This window comes from Bombyx mori, chromosome 5 (genome assembly GCF_030269925.1).
Source record: "Bombyx mori chromosome 5, ASM3026992v2".
NCBI classification, from domain to species: domain Eukaryota; kingdom Metazoa; phylum Arthropoda; class Insecta; order Lepidoptera; family Bombycidae; genus Bombyx; species Bombyx mori.
The window spans coordinates 14,273,743-14,295,243 of NC_085111.1; the positions used below are offsets into that span (position 1 = coordinate 14,273,743).

Below are 21,501 nucleotides of genomic sequence, written 5' to 3' on the forward strand. Positions count from 1 at the left end.
ACCAATTGACATTTTAGGAAATGTTTTTTGAAATTTGTTCATAGACTAAAAGTAGGGTGTTACCAGCTGTGGTTTTTAGGGAAACTCGACCGAGTCGGGTCCGGATAATAACTTTTATCGGTGACAATTCAGTCGACCTCGCATCTTGGAAGCCCGCCAAAAGGGATAGTTTGGCCTACTAACAAAAGCTTTGTTGATGCCTATACTATACTTTTATTACATAATAATATAAATCAACATTTATTCATGACACTTGGAAATCGAGCTTGAACTGGTTTGTAGCGTGTTACCTAATGTCTGTGTGTATTACAAAATTTTTCGGTTTTTGTAATAGAAATTATTTCTTCATGTTTTAAGGGTTTATTAAATAATATTACAAAACTGATTTACATTTGAAATAAGTAGAGTTGAGGCGGGTAGCCATCATCATACAATGAAAGATATTTGACAGATGCCTGAATCTCGCCCACGATATTTTCCAGTTAAGCTTGCATATGTATAAGTTCCGAACAACAATATTCGGACTGTGTCGGTCTACCGAGCAATATCACCCGCTCGGTGGAAGATCTTTCCTTCGTCGTTAAACCTTACAGAGTGTAAAAAAATGCGTTTTTAAATTAATAAATATGAAATGTATATCGTACTAGCTTTTGCCCGCGACATTGTCCGCGTGGAATAGTTACTTTGGCATAACGCTAAATTTTACCCGCGACTTCATTTAGGTAGAAAGTGAAAATATTTTTGAATAATAGAATGTTAAGGAGCTATTTAATGTACCGAAATCGCGCTTTATAACCGAATTCAAAAGAAGAGGCTATGAATTCGATCACCATTTTTTATCTATGTATGTTCACCGATTTCTCGAGAATGCTTAAACTGATTCTAATAATTCATACATTATTTTAGCGAAACTTTAACCGCTTCCGCAGCGCACACAGCGGAAGCTCTCAAAAGGGAAAAAACCCCGGTTTTGAAACATTATTTATTGGTGCTCCGCTTGCATTGGTCTTAGCGTAATGTTATATAGTCTATAAATAAACAATAATACCTCGATAAATGGGCTACCTGACACTGAAAGAAATTTTCAAATCGGACTAGTAATTTCTCAGATTAGCGCGTTCAAACAAACAAACTCTTCAGATTTATAATATTAGTATAGATTAAGATCATGTTAATAACATTAAATGTATCAATTGCCAAATCACCTTTATATGTCTTTGTATGTCAAACAACGTATAGATCATGAAACAATGAATAGATGGATTTTGATATTTTTGAAATAATAAAAGAATTAAAAATTAAAAAAGTATCTAGTTGAAATAAAGAATTAAAAAAGTATCTAGTTGGCGCCTGTAAAAGTACATACTTTCATATAATTAATTCGAATGTTAAACGGAGTGAAACATCATTACCGCTAATAGTATTTTATAGTTATTTCTTAATATTATTTAAAAAAGTGTGACCCGATTTGCAAATAATTGAAAACGTCAAACGAATAGTATTTAAATTTTTTATTTTTTATTTCTTAGATGGTTGGACGAGCTCACAGCACACCTGGTGTTAAGTGGTTACTGGAGCCTATAGACATCTACAACGTAAATGCGCCACCCACTTTGAGATATAAGTTCTAAGGTCTCAGTAAATTTACAACGGCTACGCCAACCCTTCAAACAGAAACGCATTACTGCTTCACGGCAGAAATAGACAGGGTGGTGGTACCTACCCGAGGACTCACAAGAGTTCCTACCACCAGTAAAAATTAGTTGGGTAGACGAGCTCACTATCCAATTGGTGTTACACAATTACTGTTGTATTTGGACATCACAACATGAAGACCGTAACGAATATTCATACGCGGTTATTATGAGCTAAGTTGATTAAATGAGCTCTCGTAACGCCATATATAAAATGATTCACAATGGCGATCGCTTTGGTACAAAAGTTCCTTCAAATCGAAACACGTAGACCATTCTTTATACCGCGAAGTAGTCTACGAACTGTCTTTTTTTTTTTTTTTTACGGCCCTTGTAGGCAGACGAGCATACGGCCCACCTGATGGTAAGTGATTACCGTCGCCCATGGACTTCAGCAATGCCATGGGCAGAGCCAAGCCGCTGCCTACCGTTTAATACTCTCCACAAGCCTCGTTTGAAGAAGGACATGTCATAGCGCTCGGGAAACACCGTGGAGGGGAGCTCATTCCATAGCCAGATGGTACGTGGCAAAAAAGACCTCTGGAAACGCACTGTGGATGACCGCAGTGGCTCCAGGTAGTATGGATGAACTCTACTCCGGTGGCGGGCGGTGCGATGGTAAAAACGAGATGCCAGTATCATCTCGAACAATTCCTCAGAGCACTCCCCATGGAACATACGGTACAAAATACAGAGGGAACCGAAGTCCCTCTGCAGACCCTATTCTATCTCTATTCTCGATTCTATTGCTCAGTTCAAATTACGTTTGTTGGTAAATACGTAAAGTGGGTCGAATAGCTAGCTATAAAACCTATTTTTCTTTGTAAGCTTAGTCGTTTTTTCGCGACAGCAGTAAATTCATCGCTGTCAGCACAAACAATGGTACAGAGTCACGGGAAACTGCTCATAAATTACTCGGGCGTCTGTACGAGACATGTGAGAGTACTTTCACTAGTGACACATCTGTACAAAAACTTCGGAGGTAATGTTAAGCAGAGTGATTTTGTTGTGTTTCAGACACTTCGTTTTCGACATTTAGTTCCGTTGAATAACAAGTTTGAAATTAAGCTTACTTTTGAAAATATCTAAATATATTTTATACTAGCTGACCCGGCAGACTTCGTAGTGCCTCAATCGATAAAAAAAGACCTAACTTTTGTATAAAATAAACTTAAAACCAACAAAAGGAATCCGTCCGACGGGGGACACATCAAAGGAAAAATAAAATTGTTATTTTTGTTTAATTACGAGCATTTTCATATTTATCTACCTTTTGAACCTTCTCTGGACTTCCACAAATAATTCAAGACCAAATTTAGCCAAATCGGTCCAGCCGTTCTCGAGTTTTAGCGAGACTAATGAACAGTAATTAATTTTTATATATATAGATAAAAATGCATATATCAACAAAAATGTACTTCGTGAGCCTTTGTTACTACGTTGTATTAAGCTCGGAATGAACTTCCTTCGGTGTATCTAAACTTTTTTTGGCTATTGTAGGCAGACAAACGTATGGCCCACCTGATGGTGAGTGATTACGGTTACTCATGGTCGCCAGAAATGACAGGGCCAGAGTCAAGATGCTGCCTAAAACGTTCAGCTACGCCGTTCTTTTTAAACGAGGTTTGAAAATATATCACCGGCAATGTCGAAATCTATGAAGAGTCTATATCGAGTCTATCAAGTTTATGAAGAAAATCTATGGTTATAATATAAACTTTCCATAATATATACTTATAATTATATAAATATCTATACTAATATTATAAAGAGGAAAGATTTGTTTGTTTGTTTGTTTCGAATAGGCTCCGAAACTACTGGACCGATTTGAAAAATTCTTTTTCCATTAGAAGCCGACATTGTCCCTGATGAACATAGGCTACTTTTTGGAGTTTACTCCTTTAGAATCGATTTACATATATAGGCCCGGGGTATGAAAATTATGGGGACCAAAATCGTACTAGCATGTCACACGAAATGCGTTATGCGCCTGATTGGCTCCTGATTGCGTGATGCGTGCGCGCGCCAATCAAAATCGTACTAGCATGTCACACGAAATGCGTTATGCGCCTGATTGGCTCCTGATTGCGTGATGCGTGCGCGCGCCAATCAGGAGCCAACGCGCGGCCGCGTTATTGCAGGTGACGCCGGGCTGCTGCGCCGGCAGTCCGCCACAAAGCCTCGTACTGATCGCGCGTTTCTCTCATTATTGTATTTTCATATATTTGTTAGTCGTTTGTTTTGTGTCTCGTTAATTTGTTAATAATCTGTAGTGTATCGTGTTGTCGTAATATAGAACTATTTCTCGTATTGTTTCGTTTAATTTTTTATATCCAGTAAACTCCAGTCGTGCGTCGGAGCGGACACACACACTTTTTTTTTTTTTTTTTTTTGGAGTTTACTCCTTTAGAATCGATTTACATATATAGGCCCGGGGTATGAAAATTATGGGGACCAAAATCGTACTAGCATGTCACACGAAATGCGTTATGCGCCTGATTGCGCATGTCACACGAAATGCGTTATCGCAGGTGACGCCGGGCTGCTGCGCCGGCAGTCCGCCACAAAGCCTCGTACTGATCGCGCGTTTCTCTCATTATTGTATTTTCATATATTTGTTAGTCGTTTGTTTTGTGTCTCGTTAATTTGTTAATAATCTGTAGTGTATCGTGTTGTCGTAATATAGAACTATTTCTCGTATTGTTTCGTTTAATTTTTTATATCCAGTAAACTCCAGTCGTGCGTCGGAGCGGACACACACACTTTTTTATTTTTATTTTTTGGTTTCATGTGTGTTTTTATGTTTCCGAAGCGAAGCGAGGGCGGGTCGCTAGTTTGCTATAAAAAAATATTGATTAAAAGTCTCGCTGTTCAACTATTTCACGGAATACGATTTAAATTTGACATTAGATTGAAAGCTTACTTCGCTGCCAGTTTTATCGAGTAGATTTACTCACCTCGAGAACCGATGCGGCTTTGAAAGCTTAGAAATATTTAAGCCACTAGAAATTGCTCTCGGAATGCTGGTGTAGAGAACGGCTTATAATATCACAAGATTTAACCTGATGTTATTAGAACTGAATGTTCTCGATATGAACGCGTTTGCTTCCATATTTGAAAGTGTATCGTACTGTGTTCAAAAGCATTTTAACTCTACTATTCATAGTACATTTAACTTATAGATAAGAAATTAAAAAAAGATTATGTAATCACTGAATTATTTATTAAGATGTTCTTACTCTACTAGCTACGCTACGAATTATACATTTTTCACTTCTCCTATGGGTAACTATTTTCAAATACGGCATGAAAAAAATTATAACATTATAAATTCGGAATTTTCAAATGTGATTCACAAATAAAAACTAATATAGTTGCATTTATTTCAAAAACGCAGCGGTAGGCTGCGAATCGGTTATGCGTTTTTTTAAAAAATTGAACAACTGTAATACAACTTTATGTCTGAAAGAGGGCCAGAAGCTTGTTCAATGAACTAGATTAATAATAAATGGTGATTTAAAATATAAAAAGCACGCATTTTTGGCTAATACATAGCTTGCTGAAGTAAAAACTTATATCGTAAGCATGAGTTAATTTTCAGCTATGTATTATATATTATGACGAATCGGCTATTGGGTGTATCATATGCTAAAACTGGTTATTTGGTCGTTCTATGATTTATTTCGTAATCTATTTCATTTAATTCTTTCCCGTTATATGAAACTCCATTGTCGATTTGAGCAATCAAGTTCTTCACATTCGAAGGCTTGGTTACACGGATACATAAATACATACCAAGTTGATATAAATGTATTAAAAAAGAATAGTTTCAATTATAATTTATACTAATATTATAAAGAGGAAAGATTTGTTTGTTTGTTTGTATTGAATAGGCTTCGAAACTACTGAACCGATTTGAAAAATTCTTTCAGTGTTTGGAAGCTACACTATTCCCGAGTGACACGGGCTAATTTTTTTTGAAATAAATTAGGGATCCTTACTAAAACTCCAATAATGTAACTCATGGTGTAAAAAAAATTCCTGAAATATTCTTTACATCGCGTGCCCTGCGAAAACTATTGATGATAGAATGAAATAATGTTCTACGACTTTGTAGAACACGTTATTATTTACAAAAAGTGTCGCGACAACATATGTCTAACTATTAAGTTATGCCGCAATAAGTGTTCTTTTATTTAACAAAAAAAAAAAAAACGTCGTTGAAATTTTTGTTAAAGACCCGAGCGGAGCCGGTGCGTGCCACTAGTAACCAAATAAAGTTAGGCGTTTTGTTTCCACATTTGTTCATAGTAGTTTGATACGTATAATCCTTTGTTCTTTCCGTGGTCGGTCTGCACATTAATTCCGATTTGAACATTTTATTTGAGTTGATATTTTCTCGTGACGCGCGCAATGCTGGTCGGGATATGTGAAAATTTTAAGCTTCTCCGTATTGCTGTGTCCTTGTTTCGAAACTCGTTGCGGAGTTTTTCGTTTAAGCGCAGACTGTGTGCGCTTTAGTTTTGAAGTTTTTCAAATGAAAGTTGTAAAATTTTACTCTCTTTGTGTATAAAAGAGAGAAAAAATAAATTTGTCGCGCATCTAATGATAGTATGCGAAATTAATAAATAAAATATCTAGTAAATCTAAAATCATAATAAACAATGATCGCAAGATTTATTATGATTTAAGTTTCATTTGAATCTGTATACTAATTTTACACAAAATACTTTAATCCCATTGAATCATTTGTCATAGAGTATTAGGTAATAATTATAGTAGTATGTACATTGATTGCTATGAAAATCCTATTACATTTATCAAAAGGAACATGACAAACAGCCACAAAAGACAACAAAGCGAAACTTCTATGAACACAGTATAGATACGAATATGGTATATAATACATATAGTATGTTATACTATATACTTTCACTGACCTTTTTGTTTTAAGGTCTATAGGTTTGGTTCAAAAATGAAGAATGGAAAAGAAATATCTGTATTATGTTTATTCTATGGTCATATATTTGGTTTTGGCAGACCCCTGGCTAATGTCATCGTGGTTGGTATAATATTAGGGGTTAAACTACAAAAATTTCCGATTTGTACTGAACATTTGAATTTTTTTTCACTCGTATTCAAAAATCAAAAATCGAATTTTCGAAGTATCCATCTTTCTTGTCTAAGCTGATTAAAAAAAACAACTGAAAGCCGATGGTCAAATTTTGCACATTTTTTCAAAGAAGAACCTCATAGGTCATTTGAAAAAAGTTTTACTCAAAAATCTCAAACCCTGAAGGTTCTATGTCAATTCGAAGCACCTATTACAATAGAACGGCAATTTCATACTTTAACCCCTATTAATTAGTCTGAGATGGGTGAAGCAGCAGAGGAATATGCCAATGGACTACGTTTTCTGAACATTTCTGACTTTAAGTGTTTCATAAATTGGTTCATAGATATTATTGGTGGTATAAAGGTATTTCTAAAACACAACTTAATATATTATTTTAGAATCAATCTAAGAAATATTAGCAATGATATTCGACTTTACACAGTCCGTATGTAATTAATTACTTACAAGCGTGTTCCTAATTGGACATGTAGTTGAAGCTCAGAGGAGTGATCAATAGTTCGTTGTTCCGAAACTAAACGGCTTCTAATTAGCCTCTAATTAATAGGTGCAGAAGTTCATCACCTAATAAAATTGATTAGGAAATTTTGAACACGAAATTATTGATTGTGGGTTATTCCGTGAGCTGGTGAGTTATACCAATCTTTGCTGCAACGAAATGACAAGTGAGAGTGATGATCGTCTTTCTACTATGACGCTCATGATGACCTAAGCTTGATTATTACGCTTTAAAAATTAAATATTTTTTTTGGAAATAGACAAACCACTAGTCCATCTAGTTTTACCCGTCATTTATCATAAAGTTTATCGAAACCAAAACGCTCTACGGCTAAAGCAGCTAAATATGTTAATTAAAACTAATGAAGTGCCCCTCATTTATTGGGATATACAAAGGATAGGACAAGATAAAGAATGAGTATATCCGAGGAAGTGTGAAAGTAGCCCCGGTAAGCAACAAATTTAAGAAAGTACTGTTAGCGTGGTATGGACACGTGATGCGTAGAGAGAAGATGCGTGTGACTAGGAGATGTATGGAAATGGTAGTGTAAGGTAGAGGGGGAAGAGGTAGACCGAAGAAGATATTGATGGAGTGTGTGAATGACGATATGAGAGAGAGGAGTGAGTGTTAAGATGACGGCTGATTTTTTTTTTTTTTATTGCCTTTGTAGGCAGACGAGCGTACGGCCCACCTGATGGTAAGTGGTTACCGTCGCTCATGGACTTCAGCAATGCCAGGAGCAGAGCCAAGCCGCTGCCTACTGCCCAAGCCGCTGCCTACTGCTATAAAAGAGAATGGAAGAGAAAAATTAGCTATGCCGACCCCACCTAGTGGGATAAGGTGGAGAAAAAAGAAGAAATACAGAGGATAAATAAAAAGTATACACAGTACAGAAGAAGACAGATAGTACCTATATAGTACAGTATACATCTTTATGCAAAATACACGAGTATTCGTTTATACATGCAGGGGATAACCGACTAACCGAAAACCATCATCATGAAATACAAAATAATTTATTTAAGTGTTAGGTTGCCCAGCAGAAGTTGCTTGATGCGAGTGCTAATTTACATTACTCCTGGTTATTATTATATATCACCACGTTAACTGATTTATATATTTAGTTCGTGGTTTTCAATTTAGAGTTTCTTTAACCGCATTAATGGTATTCGATTGAATAATCGTGTGGCACTTAATTAATCCCTTTGTAACAGTGCCAAAATCGTAAATTGTCTCCATTACATAATTAAACTGATAATACTCCAATACACGGGTTCGAGAACACGCAACCATTAAATATCTGTCTTTATGCCTTTACTTTTATATATGTATGTGTGGTTTTCACGGGTACGGTGATTGTAATTGAAAATCAAACTAAGGCGTGATTTTGATTTGATGAAATAAACTAGAGATCGCGATCAACGGTGGTCTCACTCATTCAATACGTCCGACTCCTAGTAATTACGTAAATTTGTACATTTTGTTTAGTGGTTACGTTTATAATTATATAAGTATATTACCTCTTTTGACCGCTTCGTTTTTGTACCATTATTAGAACAGATGGGAGTTAAAATGCTATCATTTACAACTTTAAACAATAACATACTTAAAATAATTGACTATAAATTAATAACATGTAAATTTGTAACACTATGCTAATTTATCTATGCAATGTTTTAAATTACAATCAATCGATCGCGGTAGATGCCAAATTCCGGTCCACAAACTCAAAAATATATTGTTATATATTGAAAAATAGACATATCTCAAGAAGGTAAACTCACGCAAAATGCATGTCCCATAATTGAATATACATAATATAGTTTGATTTTTAATTATTGTGTGAGAAAGTCGTTTGTTCACACATTTATGAGATTGAGCCATAAAAATATTTGAATAACTCTTCACTCTATCGTAAATGAAATTTTTAGCTTCATTAAATAAAGTAGGAGAATTATTTTCTTTTTAATTATATTGATTCAGTAAAATTTAGGAAACTAAACTTTGCCGTAAGTATGATAACATTAATGCGAACGAAACTGATATGCTCTAATTATGTCATATATGGTAAAGTTTCATTGCAACATTTAAAATACCTCGGAAAACTATTATTATGATTTAACATCATTTGTCAGTAAAAGTTTTAAAAAGTTCGTTAAATAAACTGACTTTATTTTTTAAAACTGTCTCAATTTTCAATTAATGTAAGATCTATTTCCAAGCAAAAAGCCGAAATGTCGTCTGCAAGGCGTTTTCGTTAGCAAAAACACCCCTCGTTTGAAATATCCGAAAGTCATTTCGTTTGATGAAACAGTGACCTTTTTGAGTCTGAAATTATCTGAGTTTTCAAGTTTCCTTTTAACAAAAGCAGAAATGTACGAAGAGTTTTAAGTATGTACTTACTCACCAACCTCATTCAAAAGTAAAACTTGTGCTCTGATGAATTTGATACATCTTACTGAACTCTCTTTTTTGTAAAAAATGTAATTAATCGTTAGAAAATAGCTCGAAGAAGATTTTTCGGTTTCTGTAGATGGTTGGACAAGCTCAGCGTCCATCCGAGGTTAAGTGATTACTGGAGCTGAACACGGATAGCATCTTGAGATGCGAGAGATGAGAGAGAGCAATCTTGAGACCAAATGTCTTGAAATTTCATAGGCCAAATATTTCTCAACTTTTTGCTTTAATTCTAGTATCAGTTTAATTTATCATGTCTTATTAATTAAAAATATCATCATGAATACGCTCAGAGTTGCAATCAGTTCAATATAAATACTTTACTGAAACAAGTTTCAACAGTGATTTGGTTTCATTTTGTGGAACAGCAGAAGTTGAAAATAGTGACTTGAAGTTTTGACTTCGTTGTATTGTTGCAGCCGAGCTCTCAATAGCCCAAGTTGTACTAAGTCGTATGAATTAACAGTGTTATAACGTCGAAAACCAGCTTGATTTAAAACAAGAGTTTGGTAGATCTGCCAGAGTCGATATGGATTGGGTTTGGGTGTCTGATAATCGACAATTTGACAAAGGCCCAGAACATCCAACAATGAACAGAAGCAGAAATGAGCAGAGCTTATCGAAGGAGGAATGGTAAAAAAAAACGTTGAGATTTTGTTGAACATTTTATCTGGTGATAGGACCACTTTTGTTAACGGGTAGGTACCACCACCTGTCTATTTCTGCCGTGAAGCAGAAATGCGTTTCGGTTTGAAGGGTGGGGCAGCCGTTGTAACTAGGTATACTGAGACCTTAGAACTTATATCTCAAGGTGGGTAGCGCATTTACGTTGTAGATGTCTATGGGCTCCAGCAACCACTTAACACCAGGTGGGCTGTGAGCTCGTCCACACAAATAAGCAATTTAAAAAAATCTGCATGCACACTGTTACAAATTGTTAATTCAAAGTTGTATGAACGTATTATGAGATAATCATTTTTTCTTCTCTAGCTTTAAAATTTTTAGGCTACTTGATATATTTCATGTCTTATGCTATATGATTTATGCGACATGTTCTAAGTATGTTTGGCTTAGTTCCCCTTTGGATTAGGGTTCGGTTTCCAGCAGATTTGCCCTCCGTATTCACTGTAGATACTTGGCTCTCGTCCAAATGGATCTCGACCGTTAACTGTGCTCTAATTTTCTATCCGAACGATTTTATTTGACGCGTAATGAAGGCAGCTCTCTTGCGCTTGCAATTGATAAATTTTCCAAAAAAATGTTCAAGAAATTATCTACTGCGACAAAATTGAAATCACTTGGTCTAAGGAACGATTATGTAGTTATCAAAATAAACATTTGTTTATTTAAGTAGGTCTTTAGAGTTACTTTAAAATTGTCAAATCTTTACCATCGATTTAGAATACAGTTTCACTGTTAAGAAGAGTATGCAAAAACCTTAGAACTTGTTTTTGTCCAAATACATATTCCAAACACAACGGCAAAAATATATTGTAAAAATCAACAAGTTGATATAAAAGAGATAATCAGAACTCGAAAAAAGATTTTTGCATTACATTATGAGTAGAATTTCGAAGTTACGCGGTTTCGTTAGTCAATTATCGATTCTAGAATAGGTACTAATTAAATCATTAGTTAAGAAAAATCTTTTGCAGACATTACTCATAAATGTATTATTTACATCCATTTAAATAATAAGTGTATAACATATTTAAAAAAGGCACCTCAACATATTACAAAGTTCAAAACAAATTTGAATATAAAAACCTTTACTGAACTAGTTTCACTATTTCGCGATAGTGTAACTTCTAAAAGACTTTTATGTTTTTTTTGGACCTGTGGGTTCCAAGCCAGTCCCTTATTATACTTCTGTTGAATGTGTTTTTTAAGTTTTCTATAGGTTAACAGAATGAGCAGTTTTTGTATGTAAATATAAACTATTATGTAAACTACTAACTATTATTTACTGGTGGTAGGACCTCGTGTGAGTCCGCACGGGTAGGTACCACCACCGCGCCTATTTCTGCCGTGAAGCAGTAACGCGTTTCGGCTTGAAGGGTGGGGCAGCCGTTGTAACTATACTGAGACTTTACAACTTATATCTCAGGTGGATGGCGCATTTACGTTGTAAATGTCTATGGGCTCCAGTGACCACTTAACACCAGGTGGGCTGTGAGCTCGTCCACCCATCTATGCAATAAAAAAAAAACATATTTTCTTTTTTACGGTCCGTGATTTCCACGCTATCAGGGCAAACGTTAACAAGAAATAATATTTGCTGTTTAAAATAATTTATTAGTTTAGTATTAAAATTGTAAATACGATTCAAAGGCAACTTACGCAAAATAAAACTCCAACCTTAAAATAACATTAATCACAAAAGAGACCGGCCAAGACTGACTAGAACAAAAGATTTCTTTCGGAACTTTAATTGCCGCTTGGCAAAGAACGTTCAGGAATACTTGAAGAAATTTAGCGGGCAAAAGTAGGTTTATTTTTCGATTAAATTTTCGTTTCCTTTTCATTGATTTTATAAAGATTTACACGTTGACATATTTAACCATATGTAGACCTTGTCTTCTATTCCATAATATCTATTATACATCAATTAAGCCCGTCCCTCCGCTGTGACTATCACTAATTGAATCAAAAAGATCGATTTCTTGAAAGTACTCGCGTGCTACTTTTACAAATATTTTGTAATTATACTTTGCAAATAATTTAAATATGGATAAATGTTTTGCATGCTGCTAAGCAAAGATACTCTGTCGTTGGATAATGGCCTCTGTAAGCCATAGTATTTTCCCCTCACCTGCTTATACGTAGTGTAAGTACTGATTGCAGGTGGTATAAAAATAATAATAAAAGTTCATCCTAATTGGATGAATGGCTTAGGAACGCATAGGATGCGTAAACATATAAATATCGAAGTAACTGAAGGGTGAAATTTTCAGACTATAAATACATACATTATTTACCAAGAACAATTTCTATTAACCGAAAAAACAAAATGTAACAAGGCACTTTATTTTGCCGGTCTTTCTATTTATATCTTTATGTTATGATTGACTGATTCACATTAAGCTAACTCAAAGTTTTTGTGGGAAAATTAATTTAAGGGCTCATCCGGGTCCGGCTGATTTACATAAAAGCTATTTAATGATGGAACACGAAATTTCTGTACGGTTCTTTATTACCTCTTGTTTGGAAACTGTTTAAAAATGTGCCATCCTAAAGATTTATCTTGTTGAAATTAAAATTGTTTTGCTTCAATCATAATCTATTATGTGATCCTCGATCGGAGATCCAGTATAAATTAGCATACGGTTGATGGTAATATCAGCCTTGTGATTTATTTCAACATGTAATTTAATCTGACGAATGAACAGGACTTTCTAAGCTAGATTTACATATGTTGTTTGCCTTTCTAAAAAAAGGTTTTTTATTAACTCATTTTTCATCGTCCTATTTGCATGAGCGCCTATTTATCTTGTCTGAAAATGTGCAACGAACCGTAATTCTGATAAGGGCTATGAAATAATATATATTTTTAATTCCATATTAAACCAATATATAATAAAATTGAGACTACAGCCTCGGTCTCGGGTTGTGTGCATTAGCGTTATGATGTCCATAGGCTCCTATTTAGCATCTGTTTAGACTGTGAGCTCCTTCACTCGTCTACGCAATAAAATAAAATCTAAATGATAAAAAGAAAATATTGTAAAAGTTTGAAAATGTAATTCATCTCAGTTCGCTTCTATATTTTTATTTGCATATTCATCACTAGCGTTGATGTTATGACAGTGAACTGAATTGAAATTCTACAAAACTATTATGGCATGAATATATTTCAATAAAAGAACAGTGATGAATAAGTTTCCGTAAATTCTGACGCGGAACGTATTAGAAAACCGTTTAGAGTGTTCGAAAAGCTTTTAAAGAGACGAAAGCAAGCATGCGACCTTACTACTGGACTCAAAATGTAGTCTTTTTTTAATAATATGATTCAAACTTTATTTTTTTGATTTTTTTATTTTTTATTGGTTTTATGGGTGGACGAGCTCACAGCCCACCTGGTGCTAAGTGGTTACCGGAGCCCATAGACATCTACGACGTAAATGCGCCACCCACCTTGAGATAAGTTCTAAGGTCTCCAGTATAGTTACAATGGCTGCCCCACCCTTCAAACCGAACCGCATTACTGCTTCACGGCAGAAATAAGCAGGGTGGTGGTACCTACCCGCGCGGACTCACAAAAGGTCCTACCTAAGTTCGTACAAATGTGAATGAATTGATACTCTCAAATGTCTTTAATGTCAAATGAATTCAACATTACATTTTGGCGTACTGGCTGAATGAAAATTTATGAATTAGTCTGCCTTTGAGCATTCTATGTATTTAAAGTGTACATATAAAATATCATCATTGCATAATACAGTGAATGTATATTGCATATTGTGAATAATACAGCCTTAGATGGGCAAATGATTTCAAGGCTCACCTAAAGCCTTGACTTGAGCCCTGACACTTGATCTCTAACCTAGATTAAGAGCTGAAATGTCTCTAAATATACAATAACTCCAAAATTTAAATAATGTTTGTAGGGAATTCATATTAAATTTTGTGCACCGAGCAAGTACTTTAAAATGTGAGCTGTTAACATAGAAGTTTTAATGAACGCTACAGTAGTTAATTAGTGGCGTACAAAACATATATTTAAGAGTGTGAGTTCAATATGAGTTTACAGTAAATGCGAGTTATCTTAGTACTTCAGTTCCGGGATTAAATGTTCAGACTACATTAATGCTTAGCTTTGAACTGAGCACAAGATGAGCACCTTTCTAGCGTGACGTGCGCTGTAGTGATGCGCATTCATTTGATTGCATCGACCTCCACAATTTACCGTCTTTGAAGTCATTCTTCCAAATATTAAACAAACAAAAAAAGTAACCAAAATCACAATTTTTGGCTTCTCTTATTAAACTTATTGATGTTTACCACAAATACTTAATTTGGTAACAAAAACTGTCCATTCATTGTGTTTTGTGAATTGCTCTTGATACTTGTACTGAACTTGTATTGAATCAAAGATTGTATATGAGATGAGAAAGCTTCACTTTATCAAAGAGAGTATTAGTTTGATAAAATAAAAATAGCGGAATTCATTTCTCCAGAATCAAATCAAAGTGAAAGCTTCTATTTTTGTTTATTCTTTACATTGCGTTCTATTATCTCTGGTTCAGAATGTTCCAGTCCTTTGTGAGTAGATCTTTGTGATTTGTTTTCGAATTTATCTTTTGTTCTTTCAGCTTAATAAAAACAATATATCCAAAGTTTTCATTTCCCTCATATTTAACACCGAATTTGTATGTCCTCACAGGGCTGTAAGCATTTTATTTATAAATTACCACATAACGTTTCTGTCTCGAGAAAAATCAATTAGGTAGGTATTTTCCACGTTCAGTATGTTCGAAATGTGACGGGAATCAAAAGTTTAAGAAAGAATTGCTTATACTAAAAGAACCGATAATTTCTTAGCTACGTATTTCTTAGATTTAATTTCCGGCCAAAATTATGTCTCAGTTATTTAATCTGATGAATAATTTATGTTTAATTTTCGTGTCGCATCACTAACGTCCGTTCTTATTTGTGTATAAAATGAACAAAGCCCATCCATTTGAAAGATTCTGCTTTTTCATTTCTTTTCATTATACGTTAGATCTTTACTCTGAGTGAGAATGACATGTTGACTTTTGTTCCTAAAATATGCAATATTGAGCAATTACTTGATTCTATACAAATCACGAAGTGCTTGCCGCTGCCGACATTAAATATGCAAACTTCAATTGCATTCAGATTGTACACTGCAGGCTATTAGCATAGATTACCTCTATTTAAGGTGGGGCTTACAGTATTGGTTCAGTAAATGAATCAGGATATTAAGTGAATATATTTGTTATTATAAAACATTCACGTGCAAACAAATTTGGTGGTAGATATTTAAATCAATACGAAAGTCTTTTTCTTCTTTATCTCCACCTTATCCCACTAGTGGGTTCGCATAGCCAATTTTTCTATACTATTCTCCTCTATCAGCCGTCATCTCAACACACATTCCTTTTTCTCATATCCTCATTCACAATAAGAATAATATTAATCAATAATAATACCCTCGAATCTGCGCGCATTGTGAGGAGGTTTCTCACTCTGGAGTCCCAACCACTGGCGGCTTGTGTCGTAGACACCGCCATCAACGGCAATTTATTTTGAATATAGTGGTTTTTAAGAATTATATTCTTAATATCTTTTTTAAAAATATTGTGTAATTAAGAGAGAGAGAGTATTGTTTATTGTACACCAAAAAACAAATAAACAGTGCGATACATTAAATACAAAAAGTACAATAGGCGGTCTTATCGTTAAGAGCGATCTCTTCCAGACAACCATCAGGTGGACAAGATTCATTTGGAAACGAATTACGCGCGGTGTTTAATTAATAAGATTTTAATCAAATATAGTAGATTAACAATCCTCCAATCAATACGAAAGTGACATTCTCAATTTATTATGAACGCAAGTAGATCAAAAATTTCGTGAAGCAAGGGACTGAAATTCAATTTAAAAAGTTCAGAGTGGGACTTGAGGGGTCGGCCTGCCCTGTCATGGTGCGTTACCAAGTCGGACATCAAGAAAGAACAAACTTCTATTTAATTTCCTACGGTTATTAGAATTACTGAATGTACCTTTCAAAACGTAGTAAGAACGTAGGAAAGATATAAAGTTCATAAATGAAAAGGGTGCTTTGGCTAATTTGGTATAACTCTTTTATAATATGTATTTAATCAGAGAGAGTTTTACTTTTACTAATTAACACAGTTTATTTTTATTCTGTGCTGGGTTTCAATATTTCCATAATTAAAGATGAAGTTTGTGTTTACAAATATCTCTGAAATAATGTTACTGATTGAATGCTTAGGGAATTTCACTAAACAAATTCGTTGAACAAAAAAAATTTATTAAACGTCTAACTATGCATTGGCATTTAAAGATTCGCTTTCAAATAAGTTTGTTAATATGTAAAGTCATGAAAGTTTCAATTCTTTTTATTACATACTAGCTAACCCGGCAGACTTCGTAGTGCCTCAATCTATAAATAAAATACCTAAAATTTTGTATAAACTAAACTTAAAACAAACAAAAGGAATCCGTCCGACGGGGGACACATCAAAGGAAAAACAAAATTGTTTGTTTTTATATAATTCCGAGTATTTTCATATTTATTCACCTTTTAAACGTTCTCTGGATTTCCACGAATAATTCAAGACCAAATTTAGCCAAATCGGTCCAGTCGTTCTCGAGTTTTAGCGAGACTAACGAACAGCAATTCATTTTTATATATGTATAAGAATATAGATAATTCAAATACAATATTGAGCATACATTTTAGTTTAGTTACATTAACTTGTACCTTGCGTCAAAGCTAACTTGAACCCGGGTATTCAGCGACAGCCTTTGTGCAAAACACAAAGGCGCTCAGTTTAATGTCAGCCCAGTTTATTGGACCCTCTAGTTAAATTGCCTCCCACATTGAACAAAATATACAGACAATTTCCTTGTGTTTATGTTTGTAATTTTTCATTACCTAACTTTTTGATGCTAATTGCGCTGTACGTAACGTGTGTAAGAATATTTTACAAGGAAACAATTTTAGAGAAACCTGTTATTTTAAGTATTAAAGGAAAATTTAAAAAAAATTATTAGTAAGAGTATTACTATTAGAAGAATAGGGTAGCTTTCATAATTTGGCAAATTTGTTCTGTTCAAATGTTTCGGTGTTAAAAGTGGATTTAGATTTATTACAATTTTTTTTTGTGAAATCTTTATATACTTGTACCTATGTATATATAGGTAAATAACAGCTCCAATCTGGTACACAACGTAAGCGGCTTCACTACAAGGTGTGAAGCACTACAAGTGACCACTTACCGGTTTATTTCCGTGTATCCTCACCTTCGCCTTGTACTCGTAAATGTTTGGCTCTAGGTTACTTATAACCTAATGAAATATTAGTTTTCTAACACGTAATAAGATCGCATATGAATGAATGAATTGTAGAATCTTCTGTAATTTCCGCTTCAAAAATTTACAATTTTTTTTATTTTTTTTATTGCTTAGATGTGTGGACGAGCTCACAGCCCACCTGGTGTTAAGTGGTTACTGGAGCCCATAGACATCTACAACGTAAATGCGCCACACACCTTGAGATATAGTTCTAAGGTCTCAGTATAGTCACAACGGCTGCCCCACCCTTCAAACCGAAACGCATTACTGCTTCACGGCAGAAATAGGCGGGGCGGTGGTACCTACCCGTGCGGACTCCCAAGAGGTCCTACTACCAGTAATTACGCAAATTATAATTTTGCGGGTTTGATTTTTACTGCACGATGTTATTCCTTCACCGTGGGAGTCAATCGTGAACATTTGTTGAGTACGTATTTCATTAGAAAAATTGGTACCCGCCAGCGAGATTCGAACACCAGTGCATCGCTTGACACGAATGCACCGGACGGACGTCTTATCCTTTAGGCCACGACGACTTCAAGTGCTGCAAATTTACAAATAGAATCAACTCAATTGAAAATATTTAATTGAGTGTTGTTATTTGATTAACGTTCAATAGCAGAAAACTTTAACGATCAGATATTTCCGGAGCGATTTCGTATAAAATTAATTTGAGTTATGTTTCTTTACTATATTTGTTAGAAAAATCTCTGTGTCGTATTCTGTGAATTTTAAATAAAATCGAATTGAAACCTATAATTATTGATGTAACCGTTGACTTTTCTAAATACAAATTTGTTAAACATTATTTAATGAATAGTTCGCACTCGAGACATTGTGTTGAAAAGTAATTCAAGTCATTTTAAGGCCTTTTGTTTAAAATTGTATTCTGAAAAAAAATTCACCATTTTCATTATAATATGCATAGGAAGAGGAACTTGTGAATTTTTTCAGTCTTCGAGGGCACACTATCTTTCTGATGGTGAATGGTCATGATCGCTAATATACGCTAGTAAAACCATCGGTACAGCCGAGCTTTACCCGCTAAATCTTTTTTTATTTTTTTATTTTATTTTTATTGCTTAGATGTGTGGACGAGCTCACAGCCCACCTGGTGTTAAGTGGTTACTGGAGCCCATAGACATCTACAACATAAATGTGCTACACACCTTGAGATATAGTTCTAAGGTCCCAGTATAGTTACAACGGCTGCCCCACCCTTCAAACCGAAACGCATTACTGCTTCACGGCAGAAATAGGCAGAATTTGTAAAGTATCTACGTTAATATTTCCCGCTCATTTAATTATTAGTTCATATTATTATTCGTTCTCATTTGATTTGAAATAAAACTTCTTGCAGAACCGATTTATTGATCAATTGTTTAATAGGTTGCACTGAAGAAAAAACGTATATCGGCTGATAGAGAAAAATAAGCTCAGTATAGCTCAGCATGTAAGGTAATGCCCTCTCCCGTTACGGCAAGCTTTGACGTCATAGTCCACTATGTTGCTAAAAACTATAATAAAACGTTATAGCTTCCTTATTTATGGACATATTTTAGTTTTGTTTTGGGCGATGGTCCATCGCTTTTTTGAGTAAAAATTTTAATCATGTTCAATGTTTCAGTCCGTAAAAAATTATCTTAGTAATAAACATGTGCTATATGAGCGAGAAATATATCATTTAACTAAAATAAAATTTGAACGACCTTTTAAATTATTTATTTTGTTTTCACAATATGTGTTGTTTGTGTTCATTGACTCGAACAATTCCATTATTGTTAGGTTTTGATAACGCGCCGTGAACCTATGTTGACCTCAAAGTTATCGGCAGCATGTTATTACACATACGTAATAATATAAGCGCTTTTGTTTGTATTCCAATCTTTTGTAAAAAGGATCATAAATGTCGAATTGTGAATTAAATTTCGAAAAAAGTGTTTGCATTGGCTTGAAAATTATCAGTATTTGAAGAATGTGTGTCTATGTTGGAGTCTTTATTTATGAAAGGTAAGTATACCAGCTCGAACTTTAAAGTAGACCTTCTACCATTATCCAAAGCAATAATTAGGAGAAGAGTAAAAGAAATTAGGTATAAAAATTACGTAGTGATAACAGTGACTCATGGAGACCAGACTGGCACACGCGTAGTTTTGGATATCAGCTAAATGTCTATAATTGCGATATTATTGCTACCAGCGAATATTTGAATGAAACCTCAAATGTATTCGAAGCTTAATATTTTAGAATGACGAACAGTTTGCTTAAAAGTTTGAATTATAATCTTAGTTTTTCTATATGTAAATGTTTATTCACATTTAAATTAACCAGTGACTAAAAGATAACTAATAAGACAAAAGAAGACGTTACAGAGTAGATTGAACATTAATTATCTTCATTAGAACATTTATTGAATGTATATCAAAACCAACAATGTCTTACTGTAGTATGGACTTAAAAAAAAGTTCCTAAATCTATGTTTTACCTTTCTTTCCAGGTGAGGCGCAGTTGCTTTTGTTGGATGGCGACTTCGTTTCGGCCGCTGCCATTTTTTCTTTTTCGGAAGCCATTGTAAAACGGACTTGTCACTGACCGACGGCGCCCGTATTTATGTCTCGACCGCAACGCCTCTCATTACTACCGCCGAAAGATTTGTCACGACATTGGGCACGCGACCGCATCCGAACGCACCAAGAACATAGATAATGAGTGATGAGTGATTCCTGATGACTAAATAGCGCCGTAAATAGTTAACCTTATTGCTTTGATTATTGACTTACACTCAAAACGCTAAATCCGCGAACAAATTAAACACGGATTCTCATAAGAAAAATATTTGTATATTGTCAATTTAAAGATTAAAGATCTTGGAAACGATGCCGTGAGGATATTTCGTCGATCTGTGCGATTGAGTTGGAGATGTGACACTTTTTATGTTGTATTTTTACGTGATATGTTAATTAATATTGGATCACGCTGAGTTTACCCCGAGACGTGATAGTTGCATTGCTGTTTGTACAGGTGCCGTCATGAGAATGTTACGCTAATTAAGAAGTTGTTGTAGCTAATCCGTGTTAATAACATGACAAAATAATCTTACTAATTAACAGGCGTAGAAAAGGTCAAAACACTTATTACGCTATTGGTGTATATTTGGATAAGTATTTACTAAAGTGCCTACTTATTTGGTTGCTCAGCATCTATCAAAACAAGTTCAACTATCGTATATTTCGAAATAATTTATTTTCTTGTATGACTATTTATTTTTGGTAGCACGTTATATGTTACTAGGAATATTATGTAGTTTTATTTTTAAAGATAAAAAGAGGAATAAAGATGGGAATGTTTTCATTTCATTGTGCTATAAGAAAATGGATTATGTATGTATACGGTATGTATACTAGACCTTATCAAACAATGTTAATTCCTTTGTCTTGTATGTGCAATTTAAATGTTAACGTTCTTTTGAAGTTACAATAGCTCTTTTACATTACATTATTTTACTTTGTTTTTGGTTTAATATGTAGAAAAACAACGTGAAAGTCTTTAAGAATTGATATTTCATTTACCTTTTTAGAACTTTCAAAAAAATCATTTATTTAAAAAAAAAAAAACACAACAAAGGGATCTTTGTTGCTGTGCAATTGTCGATT

At 34.3% G+C, this 21,501-nt stretch overlaps 1 protein-coding gene and 1 long non-coding RNA gene across 6 annotated transcripts in view; one reads left to right on the plus strand and one right to left on the minus strand.

Moving 5' to 3' along the window:
- LOC101738757 (solute carrier family 12 member 6) overlaps window positions 1-21,501 on the minus strand; it is a 419,122-nt gene that overhangs the window by 55,899 nt on the left and 341,722 nt on the right. For 2 of the 5 annotated variants that reach the window (XM_062668777.1, XM_062668775.1), the window contains exon 2: window positions 20,334-20,485. The exons of the other annotated variants lie outside the window; for them this stretch is intronic. In XM_062668777.1, coding sequence (XP_062524761.1) covers window positions 20,334-20,418 — 85 coding nt within the window. In that variant the 5' untranslated portion in view covers window positions 20,419-20,485. The remainder of the gene's footprint in view (window positions 1-20,333; window positions 20,486-21,501) is intronic. 5 annotated transcript variants of the gene reach the window in all.
- On the plus strand, window positions 19,596-21,398 carry LOC134198949 (uncharacterized). Its single transcript, XR_009973248.1, has 2 exons — window positions 19,596-19,858; window positions 20,346-21,398. It is a non-coding gene; the product is annotated as an uncharacterized LOC134198949 (long non-coding RNA).